Source organism: Oryctolagus cuniculus, chromosome 15, assembly GCF_051225735.1.
Source record: "Oryctolagus cuniculus isolate XC-2025 breed Fujian yellow rabbit chromosome 15, ASM5122573v1, whole genome shotgun sequence".
NCBI classification, from domain to species: domain Eukaryota; kingdom Metazoa; phylum Chordata; class Mammalia; order Lagomorpha; family Leporidae; genus Oryctolagus; species Oryctolagus cuniculus.
In genome coordinates, this window is record NC_142881.1 from 79,035,232 (window position 1) to 79,049,433 (window position 14,202).

At 36.5% G+C, this 14,202-nt stretch overlaps 1 protein-coding gene across 9 annotated transcripts in view; it reads right to left on the bottom strand.

Moving 5' to 3' along the window:
- The window catches only part of WAPL (WAPL cohesin release factor), an 80,737-nt gene that overhangs the window by 16,490 nt on the left and 50,045 nt on the right, over positions 1–14,202 (bottom strand). For 4 of the 9 annotated variants that reach the window (XM_070057992.2, XM_070057990.2, XM_008269886.5 and 1 more), the window contains exons 5-12: positions 13,813–13,908; positions 11,842–11,994; positions 11,431–11,567; positions 10,622–10,733; positions 8,061–8,288; positions 4,176–4,287; positions 3,745–3,842; positions 2,686–2,762 (exon numbers count right to left, since the gene is read on the bottom strand). In XM_070057992.2, coding sequence (XP_069914093.1) covers positions 2,686–2,762; positions 3,745–3,842; positions 4,176–4,287; positions 8,061–8,288; positions 10,622–10,733; positions 11,431–11,567; positions 11,842–11,994; positions 13,813–13,908 — 1,013 coding nt within the window. Of the gene's footprint in view, positions 1–2,685; positions 2,763–3,744; positions 3,843–4,175; positions 4,288–8,060; positions 8,289–10,621; positions 10,734–11,430; positions 11,568–11,841; positions 11,995–13,803; positions 13,909–14,202 lie in introns of all 9 variants that reach the window. The other 5 variants (XM_070057989.2, XM_008269884.5, XM_017348682.4 and 2 more) reach the window with 2 other exon arrangements.

The following is a 14,202-nucleotide window of genomic DNA, read 5'->3' on the forward strand; positions in this document are numbered from 1 at the left end:
TATCCTGGGAGCCATTTAAGAGTATGAGCTGCATCCAAGGATTCTTATGATTCTAACCCAAAATAACAAAACATAAACCCTAAACAGGTTTAATATTTCTGAAGACTATTTCATTGAGTCCATTCACTTCTTTAAGTGCCACAAAGATCAATTAAGTTGATTCTGTCAGTTGATTCTTCATGTAGGAAACACCATACAAAACCCTTAAAGAAAGCTGTTCCCTACCTTATCTATTTCTAACTACTCTCTAAAACATACTGAGAAATTCTACAATTCCTTGTGAAGGGAGTGAGGTTAATATTTATCATGTAATGTCTCACTCAATATGCTCTCTGTGCCTCTTTTTTTATTATTAAAATTTATTTCTTTTAATTGAAAGAGTTACGCAGAGAGGAGAGGCAGAGAGAGAGAGAGAGAGAGGTCTTCCATCCGATGGTTCACCCCCCAGTTGGCCTCAACGGCTGGAGCTGCGCCAATCTGAAGCCAGGAGCTAGGAGCTTCTTCTAGGTCTCCCACGCGAGTGCAGGGGCCCAAGGACTTGGGCCTCTTCTATTGCTTTCTCAGGCCATAGCAGAGAGCTTGATCAGAAGTGGAGCAGTCAGGTCTTGAACCGGCACCTATATGGGATGCCGGCACTGAAAGCGGCGGCTTTACCCACTACACTACAGCGTCGACTCCATCTCTGTGCCTCTATCATGGTTCTGAAAAGCTCAAAATGCCAGAGGAGTGCTCTTTCACAAGCAGGAAATTCTAGCCTCTAAAGTCACTTCTCAGAAATCTGACCTGAACTTCCTAATTTAATGGAAGAGCTGAGACCTGTCATATTAATTATCCCCATTTACAAGACAACTGTCAGGGATTATAAAATGCCTATACAGAGATATTATAAAATCAGAAATATAATTTTTATTTGTAATTTAAAAGGAAGAAAAATTAACAGAAAAATCATAAACAGATTTAACTTACAAGAACACCCTTTGGAAAGTAAGAAAACTGTAACAAATGTTACAAAAAGTAAGAAACTGTAACAAATGAGAAAGGATATATTATGGGTACTATAACATGAAATAAAAACTTACAAATGCAACACAAAAAAGGTGAAGGGCAAACTACAAATTAAAAAAACTATTGAAAAATATTAAAAAACCAAAAAACATCTATTGTCAGCTACTGAGACTACTGGAAATCTGTGTGTGGACTAGACAAATTACATGAAGTAGTTAAGAGTTTATATGGTTTGAAAATAGTATTGTGTGTTTTTAAAAAGAATTCTTTTTTTAGAGATCATAAACTCAAGTATTTATTGATGAAATATGACACTTGGATTTGTTTCAAAATTATATAGGAGGGAAAGAGATGTCATATATGGAAACAAACTGGCCACAATTGGTAATTATTTAAGCTAAGCAATGTGTTCATTAAGGTTCATCACCCTATTTTGTCTACTTTCATCTGTCTGACATTCTTCAAAAGAAGTTTTAAAAAAATGACACAAACTAGACTCAAACTGCAATGGGCAGTGAGTCTCATTTCCTTGGATAAGGAAATTGGACATATATCTAGAGGAAGTTAGAAATCAGAGATTTGGAGTTTAGGATCCTTTTTTTCAAAGAAGAGATCTGGAGAAAGTTAACTCCCCGTGGTACTGTGCAGGAGAGGCTACAGACCAGAGAACTAGGACAAGGTATTAAGAACTAGGACAGAGACATCAGGAGAAAGCTGCTGTAACAAGATAGAACCAGGCCTGGAGACACACACGCACGATGGTGATAGCACTGGCCTAATTGTGATGAAGGTTAGGTGTGATGAAGCATACAGAATGGAAGAAGCTACATATATAGATTTGGGAAAGCAGGTATAAATATAAATAAGGGGCAGAAGAGGGCTTGAAAACCTCATTTACAATACATACAAGGACAAATACTTAGTATCTACTATATTCCAAGTACTGTTATAGGCTTCACATATTAACAAATTTAATTCATTAGTATATACTACACATATGTTTTAAAATAACCCAAACTATTGTTGATAGTTATATTGTTGATATTCAATACATACATACTTTAAAATATTTACTATATTATATGTATTAACATATATATGAAACTCATTTTATTCTAACAACCCTAGATAGGCAGATATATTCTGATCCCCTTTAAAGAACCTGAGCAAGAGGTGAGTCTTTGGTCCAGTGGTCCTATATCAGAGTGCCTGTTTCTGCTCTTCACTCCAGCTTTCTGCAAACACAAACCTTGGGAAGCAGCAGCAACAGCTCAGTAACTGGGCTCCTGCCACTCACATGGGAGACTTGGACTGGGTTTATAGCTTTTGATTTTGGCCTAGCCCAGTCTTGGCATTTGCCAGCATTTGAGATATGTACCAGAGGATGCCAGTATGCTCTCTGCATCTCAAATTAATAAACAAAAATGTCACATATCCCATGACAATACCATATCATCAAAAACCAAGACGGGGTTCTATAGTTAAGTGACTTATCCAAGGTTATAAAGCTGAAACTCACATCAGTCATTTTAGCTCTAGAATCTGTACTCTTTTTGATCTGTAATATACTCTGATTCCTAGAACTCAACAGAGCATCTTATGGAGAAGGTAATACAATCTAATTTCCTCTATGCTCAGTCCAAGTGTTTGGAACAAATGTGAGATTTTAGAAAAACTTACTTAGCTGATGAAATAATGAGCTGGGAATCTTTATATGCTATCAAGTAGCTCTGATTCTCTGGATTATGCACTGTTACCTAAAAGGGAAGAATACAGAATGATTGTGGCAATCCATAACTTTCACAATGGCAAGAAACAGTCCTTGACATCTAACATACTAACTTCACGACCCACACGTCCCAGGCTTAAAATAAAAGAGCTCCTGGTTTATTACAAAATTAAGGAGTCACTGTTACAAATGCTTATTTGGAATTATATATCCTTTACTATATATTTACCGTACTGAGTTATCAAGCACTTTGGTATCAGTGAAGTCCCCAACTTTTAAACAAATTAATACTTTAAAAAGTGGGTTCAATTAGAAAAATTTCTTACTAAGAAATAGTATCTGTTATCTGATATACCTGAAACACTCCAGGAAGAGAAGAATAATTTCAATTTCATCTATGCTAGCAGCTTATAATTAACACCAAATGATTTTCTCCACATATGTTTAAAAAGTATGTAGCTAATCCAACATGGTCAACAATTAAGCATCTTGAAACTCATTAGCAATATAAATTCTAATCCAAATTGAATTAGGTTGAATCATCAGCCAAATAACAAAACAAACCTATTCCACAGTTCAACAGTATCCTTCTCCCAAAGTCAAATACTGTTAAACTGTGGCTACAAATAATGACTCGAATGCTAAATCAAGAAGACACTCATTCATTGAAAATTAAAATAAAAATCTGACTACATTTAACCATTGCTTTCTGTAAAAAGTTGATGTATTTAAGTAGAATTCCACATTAAGAACAATTAAAAAGTTGGGCACATATTTATAAACCTGACATGAAAGATTTCATGTGCAGTAATAATAGATGTAGTCTCAAAAAATGAACTTCACTTAGAACTTGTTCATTAACAACTGATTGCTCAAAGAACAAAAGCAATCTCAGTTTGTATTAACAAAGGAGACAGGAACACATCAAACATTTGGCAGTGTCTTCCCCCTACCACAGCACAACACATTAAAATTAAAATAATTTCCCTCAAATAGCTGTCCATACTTACACTTTCTAGAACTCGTAAACATCTCTCTGCTCCCCACAACGAGGCTACTAGTTTCTCTTCATCCCCATCGCTACTTAAGTGATCCACACATTCTTTTACTAAGTGAAAAGAAATGGACATAAGTTAGTATTTCCTATCACTTCAATACTCACTCCCTTAGCTAACATTAATAAGTAATCTGCACACATGCTATAAATATGCTAGGGCCACTCTTTATTCTAGGTTTAATGCTGTGAGATTGTGAAATGTATGATATTCTATAATTATTTTATTTCCATAACCCTCCCAATACCAAAGTGTTAGTAGTAGCCACTTCTTTAAAAGTTAGAGATTTACAGTATGCCTCTGAAAGAACAGACCTTTCCCAAACAATACATTTTTAAAGTGTATAAATAATATGCAAAAAGCATTTACATGTGTGTGCATCATACCTTTATCAACAATATGATCCAGACCACCCAGAAGCCGGAGTTCTTCTTTAAACCAGTCTCCTGCTCGTTTGGAAGTAAGGGACAGTAATGTCTCCATAGCTAAATGCCCAGTCTGAAAATGAGAAGCACCACTAATCAATCTTAGCAATATTTCTGAAGCATTAATTTTAGGTTTTTAAAATGGAAGTTAGGTAAAATTGAGCTAATTTTTATCAAAATAATCTATGTTGAAAGAATGTTTTTATCTACAAGGCTATTTTCAGAGAGAAAATTTGTCATTAAAAGCAGTATAGGGGGCTAGAGCTGTGGCACAGCAGGTAAAGCTGCTGCTTGCAATGCCAGCATCCCAAATGGGAGCCGGTTCAAGTCCTGGCTGCTCCACTTCCAATCCAGCTTCTCTCTATAGCTTGGGAAAGCAGCAGCAGATGGCCCAAGTCCTTGGGTCCTTGTGCCCTCATGGGAGACCCAGAATAAGCTCCTGGCTCCTGATCAGTGCAGCGTTGGCTGTTGCGGACTCTGGGGAGTGAACCAGCAGGTGGAAGACCTCTCTCTCTTTTTCTCTCTCTCTCTCTCTCTCTGTAACTTTGCCTTTCAAATAAATAAATAAATCTAAAATTTAAAAAAAAACTATCATTTGACAGTTCAGTGCAATATATACTGATACTGTTATTTCTATAGTGTAGAGACTCAAGTGTGGGAGTATTGAATCAAAGGCTACAAGTATTTCATTGTAAATCAATATATTGTTTAATATAACACAAAGGATGTAACAAGTAACACTCTCAGGAACAAAGTATACAAGTACCAGTTGCCCTGAATCATCAAACTTACAACATACCATTTTATAGTTTACCTAGCAGTAACTTACTGCTTTGATGTCTACACATATTCTTCTAACTAAAGTAAATGTCAGCATTGCTTCCTTTCTGATTATTTCTTCTATTAGGAGTCCCCTGTTCATTACTCTGATCTTCCTGCACAGCTGCTTGTTTTTTCTTATTGCTTTATGCATTTCATTATCTATTCTTTGCTGATTTTAGTGCTACAGACTGCACTGTCTTAAATTTTATATTATATGGTTAGCAACTTGGATCCTCATCACTATGACCATCATGACAAAATGCTTTAGGACCACCACTAGAGGGAGCACAAAAGGTAAGAGCCATTATTTATAAGCAGGTTCAAGTTTTGCTTTGACTTCAACTTTCTTTTGTAAAAACACAAAGCCATTGCCTAAAAAAGAGCAATCTGGTTCCAGATGTAATAAAGTTAATTTCAGTATAACAAAAGGAATGCTTTAATTAGCAAAGACTGATAACACACCTGGTTTCCTTCCCAAAACTTCTGCCCTTCAAAAGATGCAAATTTCATCCTGACCTATATTATATTTGGAATTAATTATAAACTAGAATATTTAGAAATTCAAATAACACATACTACCAATAAAAACATCAGTACTACAGATTTAGGAGATCGCTAAAAAAAAGTTGTCTAAGGTAACAAACACAGATCTGGAACCAAACATTACAAAACTACAGAGTAATTGAATCAGACTGCTCCAAGTCTATCAACTCCAGGCTCACAGAATTGAAACTGAAGATCAATGAGGCATTCTTTGTTTAGGAAAACAGGGGGAGAGTAATTTGATGCTTCAATGAGAGTAACACAAATTCTTAAGTTTTACGTTTGGTTCTATTGATATGAAAATATATTAAAGCTAGTATTTAAAAAGCCTATTATTCAAACATTTTATTTGAAAACAAATAATCTTCAGAGTTTTAAAGCTCAGCCAAATCACTGATCAGAACACCACTCTGCAACTGCTAGCTCTCAGTCACTTGTGTTTAACTGAAAAAAACTATACTATTACCACTTTCAATTATCTCTTTATGGCAAATAAACAGTACCAATTTATTTCAAAGGAAGAAGCAATTAATCTAACATTCAAAACTAACGTGTAGGGGATGTTCACTGTACACAACTAAGTACTGAATTTATTGTACAACTTAAACCTCATATTCAAAAATTGCTGACATGGAGGGGTAAGGGGAAGAGGTATCCTAAAATTAGCAACTCTGTTCTCATTTTAGTCATGTAAGTAAACTATATTTAACACACTGGAGGACAGTTTTTAGACTGGCATTTACCATCCAACAAGAAATGGAGTAAATCCAATGAAAAAATGTATAATGCTCTTCAATACGAATAACTGAAATCAATCTAAATATTGAGACAAAAAACACAAGTATTCAAAAGAAAAATTATAGGTTCAAATTTATTCTTTCATAGCCTTAAAAGTTAGTATACAATATAAATGCTAAAAGTAAATAAAGATGACAGATAGTTTTAAAGGCAGTACAGAGATAGTGCAGTGATGCAGAGGGATCCCTGATGGTCCTGCTATCTGAACACAGAGGCAGTCTCCTCAATTTTATTAAGGAAAGAGTGTTGACAACTTCAGTTTTGTATTTTACCTCCTATAGATAACTTGTTCTCCTTCTCACCCCTCAGCTTCGCCAGATTCTATCACTAGTTCTATCATAAATGAAAAGACAGTAAAAGCCATCAAACCATATCTGGGTAGCACAAGACATTCTATCAATTTCTGTAGCAAACACTGCAGTTAAGTAGGAAAAAAGAAAAAGGAAAGAGTGAGCTTATGCCCCAAAACCAGGTAATTACAAATAATCTTATTTTTTCAAAACCACAGGCCAGTTATCTATTACTAGCCTAGTAACCACAGGAATGTTATTTATTCTACAAGTGAAAAAGCCAGAAGAAAGCAGAATGGGAATCAAGTAAAAACAGCACAGCCATCTTAAACATGGAGAGCTATGCTGTCGTAAGGCTACCTACCAGTCATGACCCCATTCTGAAAAGCACTGCTCTATAAAGGGCAGGAGCCAGAAATATTCCTTCTGCATCACTGGAACAGTTTCAGTCCTCTAAAGCTGCTGGTCAGACACCAGAGATATTCCAGAATAAGCAAAATGCTCACTCACTGAAAAGAGCCCCAAGATGGGGTGGGGCACTGTAGTGCAGGTGGTCTAGCTACCACTTGGGATGCTTGCCTGGTGTGAGTCCTGCCTACTCTGCAATTTCAATTCAGCTTCTTGCTAGTGCACCTGGAAGGCAACACTTTACGGGACAAATGGTTGGATCTTGCCACCTGCATTAGATGAAGTTTCTGGCTCCTTTCCTGGCTAGCCCTGACTACTGCAGGCATGTGGGGGGTGAACCAGTAGATGGAAGATGTCTCTCCCTGTGTTTCTCTCTTTTTATTGCTGAAACCCAGAGTAAGAATGCAAATTCCCAATAGCCTAAATGCATTTTCTACATTAAAACAAAGACGAGAGAAAAGGATTAGGCAAAATGCGACAGAAAATTTGTATCACTTTAGTTATAACCCTTAAAAAAAAAAAAAAAAAAAAAATAGGCCGGCACCGTGGCTCAATAGGCTAATCCTCCGCCTGCGGTGCCAACACCCTGGTTCTAATCCCGGTTGCCCCTCTTCCAGGCCAGCTCTCTGCTGTGGCCCGGAAGTGCAGTGGAGGATGGCCCAAGTCCACGGGAGACCAGGAGAAGCACCTGGCTCCTGGCTCCTGGCTTTGGATCGGCGCGGTGCGCCGGCTGCCACTGGAGAGTGAACCAACAGAAAAAGGAAGACCTTTCTCTCTCTCTCTCTCTCTCTCTCTCTGTCCACTCTGCCTGTCAAAAACACACACACACAGAAGCCCATGTAGGTTTTTTAGACAAGAATTGGAATTATGCTCAGAGTTAAAAACTTTAAAAGAATTTGCCGAATGCTAAGCCAAGGCTAAGAGAGGTTAAATGATTTGTCCAAAAAGCACATTTTATAACAGAAGGATGAAGGCAGGCACTCACCGTTATATTTTCTAGATCAAGATGCTTGTTGTGTACAGTTTCACAGAGTCTTCGGATTTTTTCTTTAATTTTGTTCATGTCTTTTTCATTCAATAACTTAGCTGATGAAGCATCTTGTTCCAGTTCCAAAAGTCGGATCATGAGATCCAGGCTAGCTCTATCAAGATCCATGTTCAGACGATCCCTACTCAGTATGTACATGAGGGCAGCTGTACAGAGGGATAGATTCTTCAACAGACCCCGCCCCCAAAAAAAGTTCAGGTAAGCAATTACCACAATCTCAGAAAATAAGATCATTATTGACATTTGTTGACAAGCTAAGATGCCTAACATTCTGCTGACCATACTGGAAATCTTAATATTTTATTCATTAATCTCCCTAAAATATTCTAGAGAAATATGTCTATTAAATAAAGCATTGTTGCTTACAATTTCCATTTCAAAAATATTTCCTATGAGTGCCCTGCAGCTGGAAGAACTAAGCTGAATTATACATGTCTTTGCTAGCAATTTTATAGAACATCTTTTTCTTTAAAAAAAAAAATACTATAACTAAACCTTTATGATATAGCAAATACAGTCAAATTTCAGTTTAAAAATCATAACATAAATGTATTTTAAAATAGACACAGCTGAGTCTGCAACAGTACATAAAACCTAGGATGCTGAAAGAAACATATCTAATCTTGTTAAAAATAAACCAATCCCCTCACCAAGTAGTTTTTAAAAACCCATTAATAAAATATGCTCTCAAAATTGCTCAGATCAGGTAATTACCAGTTCAAAACAGATACTACAACCTCAAGTCCTGAAGGTGGTATCTTTTAGATAAATGTTAATGATCAGCCCTCTGAATCCACACTTCCACATCAGTGGATTCAACCAAGCATGGGTCAAAAAATATGAGAAAAAAAATTACATCTGTGCATAACATGTACAGACTTGTTCCCTTGTCATTAATCCTTAAATAAAACAGGATTCACATAGCATTTACATTGCAGTAGGTAGTATAAGTAGTGATGATTTAAAATATATCAGGTTTTACACAGGTTCTTTGCAAATATAACATTTCACAAAAGGGACAATTATATAGCAAAAAGGCCTTATGTTTGGGATTTACAACATTTGAGATACTCTGTATCTGCCATTCTACTTGTTTACATGCACAGAATGTACAGAAATACAACTAACCATCTGAAGACTTAAACTTTAAACCCCTGAAAGTAGAGAACTTCAGAATAGGGTGACTCATTAATTAAATGTTTACACAGCAAATTATTTTTTAAAAGAAACCACAGTAAAGGCCATAAGGGGTACCCTGCCCCCAAGAACAGATAGTGTCAAATCTTAGTCTAACTACCTAACAAAAGAAACTAATTTTTAGTTCTCATCTTTCCTTCCTGCTGTATCTGCTCACTCAGGGTCAAGTGCACTACTTTTGGTTTCAGAAGACTCATTAATTCTGTGTCGGAGTCTGTATTTGGAACATCATTTCCTTGAGCAAAAATATAATAAGGCCAGCTCAAAATACCACTTGTGGGGGGCCAGCGCCGTGGCATAGTAGGCTAAGCCTCCACCTGCAACGCCAGCACCCTATATGAGCACTAGCTCATGTCTTGGCTGCTCCACTTCCAATCCAGTTCCCTGCTGGTGGCCTGGGAAAGCAGCAAAAGATGACCCAAGTCTTTGGGTCCCTGCACCCTCATGGGAGACCTGGAAGAAGTTCCTGGCTTCCAATCGGCTCAGCTCTGGCAGTTGTGGCCATTTGCGGAGTGAACCAACGGATGGAAGACCCCTCTCTGTCTCTGCGTCTCTCACTATGCAACTCTACCTCTCAAATAAATAAATAAAATCTAACAAAACAAAACAACTGTTGGTAATGACTAGCAATGAAGATTACTTTCTTCTAATTTTTGACAATGTTAAGCCTCACTTTCATTATAAATATTTTATTAAGAGAAAACAAAGGAAATGAAGAGGAATTTTTTCCTTATTATAATCAAGCTTTTACAGATTCAACGTCAAACAAAATGGTTACAAAACTTAGGGTGATAGAAAGGGGAAAGGAGGAAGAGAAGTGTCATTATATTCTTAGAATTATATCTATGAACTACATGGAATCTGTTCTCTTTGTGTTAAAATACATTAGCATGAGAATTGATGAAAAATAAATTTAAAAAAATTTAAATTAGGGCTATATTTCAAAACCATTTTTCTTGCTATTAATATCCAACAGTATTAAAGAAGTCTTCTCAGTATTTTCTAATTAAAGGAAATCATGCTTACAGAATTAAACATTCCAGATAGTATGTTAGCTACAGTTATTTGAATAAATTTTAATAGTGTAAGTTGACAAGTTATGAAAAATGTTGTTTTGAGAAAACAAGTGACTTATTAAGCAAAAAAAAAAAGGAATTAAGCTCTATATAATTAGAAATAAAACAAGCTTCACCTACAATTAGGATATAATTTATATGAACATGTGATGAAGTTATTTACTGATAGCCAAATAATTTAGAACTTTTCAATAATGCTTTTCCATCCCAGGAACTTAAAAATACCTGATGGTGCTGAGAATCATCCAAGGTTTTAAAGACCATTGCTACCATTCCATGTGCTCTCAGGTGCATTCGAAAACTGGGCATGGCACATTTAGTAGCCAAGCTAATAACACTAGAAAACAGACAGACTATGTTAGGACAACTGAAAACAGCTAGGACACTACACTGTAGTTTACATAATAACAAAACAAGCAAATAAGGAGGAAGTAAAGGGATCGAATGGTTGCCCATACAGATCATAATAAACCACAGGCAAACCAAATTATGAAAAATACATTAATGTCTACTATGTGACTGTGTACACTACATATAGAAAAATAATGATTAGTCTTTAATGCATTCCTTATGTCTATTACCATTAAAATCCTGGGTGCTCATATGAAGACTATAAAAATTCTATTTTATTGGATATACTACAACTAACTAATTCATCCAAATCAGAATATTCAATCCATTAGAGTACACAAAAGAAGATCCACACCACAACATGCTTAATTTATTCTAATTTATCCTTTGATGAGTGAAATTTTGAGAGAAAAAAACACTTTAGCGTACTGACTCTTCCTTTAAGCATCTGGAAACTGAAGCCTCAAATCTGCTAAAAAGGCTATGATCACCCAAAGCTTTCCCTCCATCACGCAGAATCAAGTGCTTTTGAAGAAACTGACTACATTTTAACATCACTGGCTACATACTACATACATGATAACAAAAAAGTCTGGCTTTTTAAAATAATATTCTACCCATTTGGAAAAATTTAGTGAGATAAAGCATGAGCATAATTAAAAATTATAAAAATAAGATCTTACCTAAGGCAACGTGTGTTTAGAGGCTGAGTGCTCTTTAAGCCACTTAACAAGTACTCAATGTCATCAGTGAATTCCTGATTTTCACCAAATTCCACCACATCATTGAAGTGCTTCACGTGCTGAACAACAGTATATAGCTGCCAAGAAAAAAAATAAGCCCAGCTCTTTTTAAACTATGAACTAGCATTATATAAATCCATGGTTCACTGTACTTCATAATAAAGAATATAAACTAGTTAGACAGATGGCAACAAAAAAACATTCTTAAAACACTGGTAGTGGTAGGAGACAAGGCAAGTTTGTGGTTCAAAACTGTGAATATCAGTGCACTGATATTTAAGACACTTAAAGGCTAAATATTAACATACAAAAATCTATCCACGTGCAGTAAAACTATACATAGCTGCTTACTTCTTTGTCTTCTTTTCTGCATTTCAGTGCAGTAACTATATCTTGGTAGGGCTGAGTAGGTATTGTCACAGTTTTTATCACTTTGAGTGGTGGTGCAGGAGCCTTAAAAACTCCATCATCTTTTTGATTTGGTTCCTTTGAAGACAGCCTCACCTATTAATAAAGGTATTAAATTAGTTGCTCTAGATAAATATATATAAATAACATCTTGTCTATCTGGCAAATTTTGTTTTTTGTTTTTTGTTTTTTGTTTTTAAAGTAAGAGCTTTAAAAAAGGGGGAAGAGGGAGGCCCATACAAGATCATAAAAGGTACTTTAAATTCCATGCACTAGTAGGTAAGACTTATATTTTACACACAAAAGAACCACTCAGGAATTCCTTCAGGTCTTTTTAACCTTCTATTTTCACACAGTTTGTTATTTGCCTCAAGGACCACTGAAGGAATAAAGAACCACAACTGCATGCAAAAATAGCACTGATAGGCTACTAGGGAGCAGACAGGAAAAACTATTAACAGATAAACTAAAGAATGTTAAAAGCATAAGAATCTGAGGTAGTTGAAGATAGAAAAAATCAGCTCTAACAATACCATGTACATGTGTCATAAAAATCACTACTATGTATAAGGATGAGCTTATACTATCAAAATAGTTTTAAAAAACTAACAAGAGAACAGGAAACTGGAAAAGTATTTCAGATGTACCTCTATTCCCACTTTTTCCTGTTATAAAGAACTCACTCCTCAGGGCTGGCACTGTGGCATAGCAGGTAAAGCTGCTGCCTGTGGTGCCGGCATCCCATATGGGCACCTGTTCAAGTCTTGGCTGCTCCACTTCCAAGCCAACTCTCTGCTATGGCCTGGGAAAGCAGTGGAAGATGGTCCAAGTGTTTGGGCCCCTGCACCCACGTGGGAGACCTAGAGGAAGCTTCTGGCTCCTGGCTTTGGATCAGCGCAGCTCCAGCCCATTGTGGCCATCTAGAGAGTGAATCAATGGATGGAAGACACCACTCTCTCTCTCTCTCTCATTCTCACTCTGCCTCTCTAACTCTGCCTTTCAAGCAAATAAATAAATCTTAAAAAAAAAAAAAAAAAAATTACTCCTATGGCAGCTTCCAATGACAGCTTTAAGCCACAAGTTTTATGTATGATGCTACCCCTTTCCTTGTGAAGAAAATAATTTTATAGGAATCTCTTCACAAATGTGTTTTGGACTGCAAAATGCTATAGGAGTGGGGTTGTTTGGCACAGGGAATAAGGTGCTGCTTGGAATGCCAACATGCTGTATCAGTACAAGTGGTTTGAATCCCAGTTACTCCACTTCCAATATAGCTGCCTACTAATGTGCACCTTTGGAGACAACAGATGGCTTAAGTACTTGGGAACCTACCACTCCTGTGGGAGATCACACTGAGTTCAAAACTCCTGAGTTCAGCCTGACCCAGGCCCAGCTACTGTGGAAAACTAGGAAGTGGACTAGCAGATTAAGAGCTTTCTCCAACTGTCTCCCTGCCTTTCAAATAAAAATGAAGGAGAGGGTAAGACTCAAGCATTTTTTTTTTTTAAAGTACTACTAGAATGCAGGAAGAGGTTCTCATTAAGCAATGAAAGCCCTGTGAGATCTATATAGGATATAATTTACAATACAACACTTAATGGTTATTACAAACTTCAAATTAGGAATAATTTGTTCTTAAACCCTCAACCTCAAATTCCATGAAATGCAGGCCATGAATAAAAACAATCTTATTGTTTGAGGCTTTCATTTATAATCTAGTAGCACTAGAATTTCTGCTACCCTATCCCTACTCTCACTCCTCTGTAATCTGAAGCTCCTAAATTTCAATAAAGACCAAAATAAACTGTTAAATGGAAAACCCACAGACTTACAAATTATGAAACAAGACAGTAACTGCTTAATGAGTTTCTAACCTATTAAAGAACACAAAATGAGTACGCGTACTTCACTTACTGTGACACTCTGAGGTTTTACTACTGGTGGGCCAGGTAGTTCTTCTGAGTCTGGATGGTTCCAATGTCTGGCATTATATACAGCTTTTGTAGGCGACTAAGAGAAATGAGAAAAGTATCAACTGTTTGCATTTTTTATACCAAAGTGTCTTCGTGTCTTTACAAAAGTGTCTCACTTCAACCATAAGGAGTAACTTAAATCCATAAACATACATCCTAGTCAAAGGTAACAGACACTATATGGGTGCATTCCCGTCATGCTTCCATGGCTATGGCAGATACAGTCACTGCAGGAATTGGCAGTTAGTGCTCTGGGCCACTAGAACAACCAAGGGAAGATGGGTGCTTGAAAGGAAACCCCTGGCCAGCACTATAGTAATCGAGTAGTCAC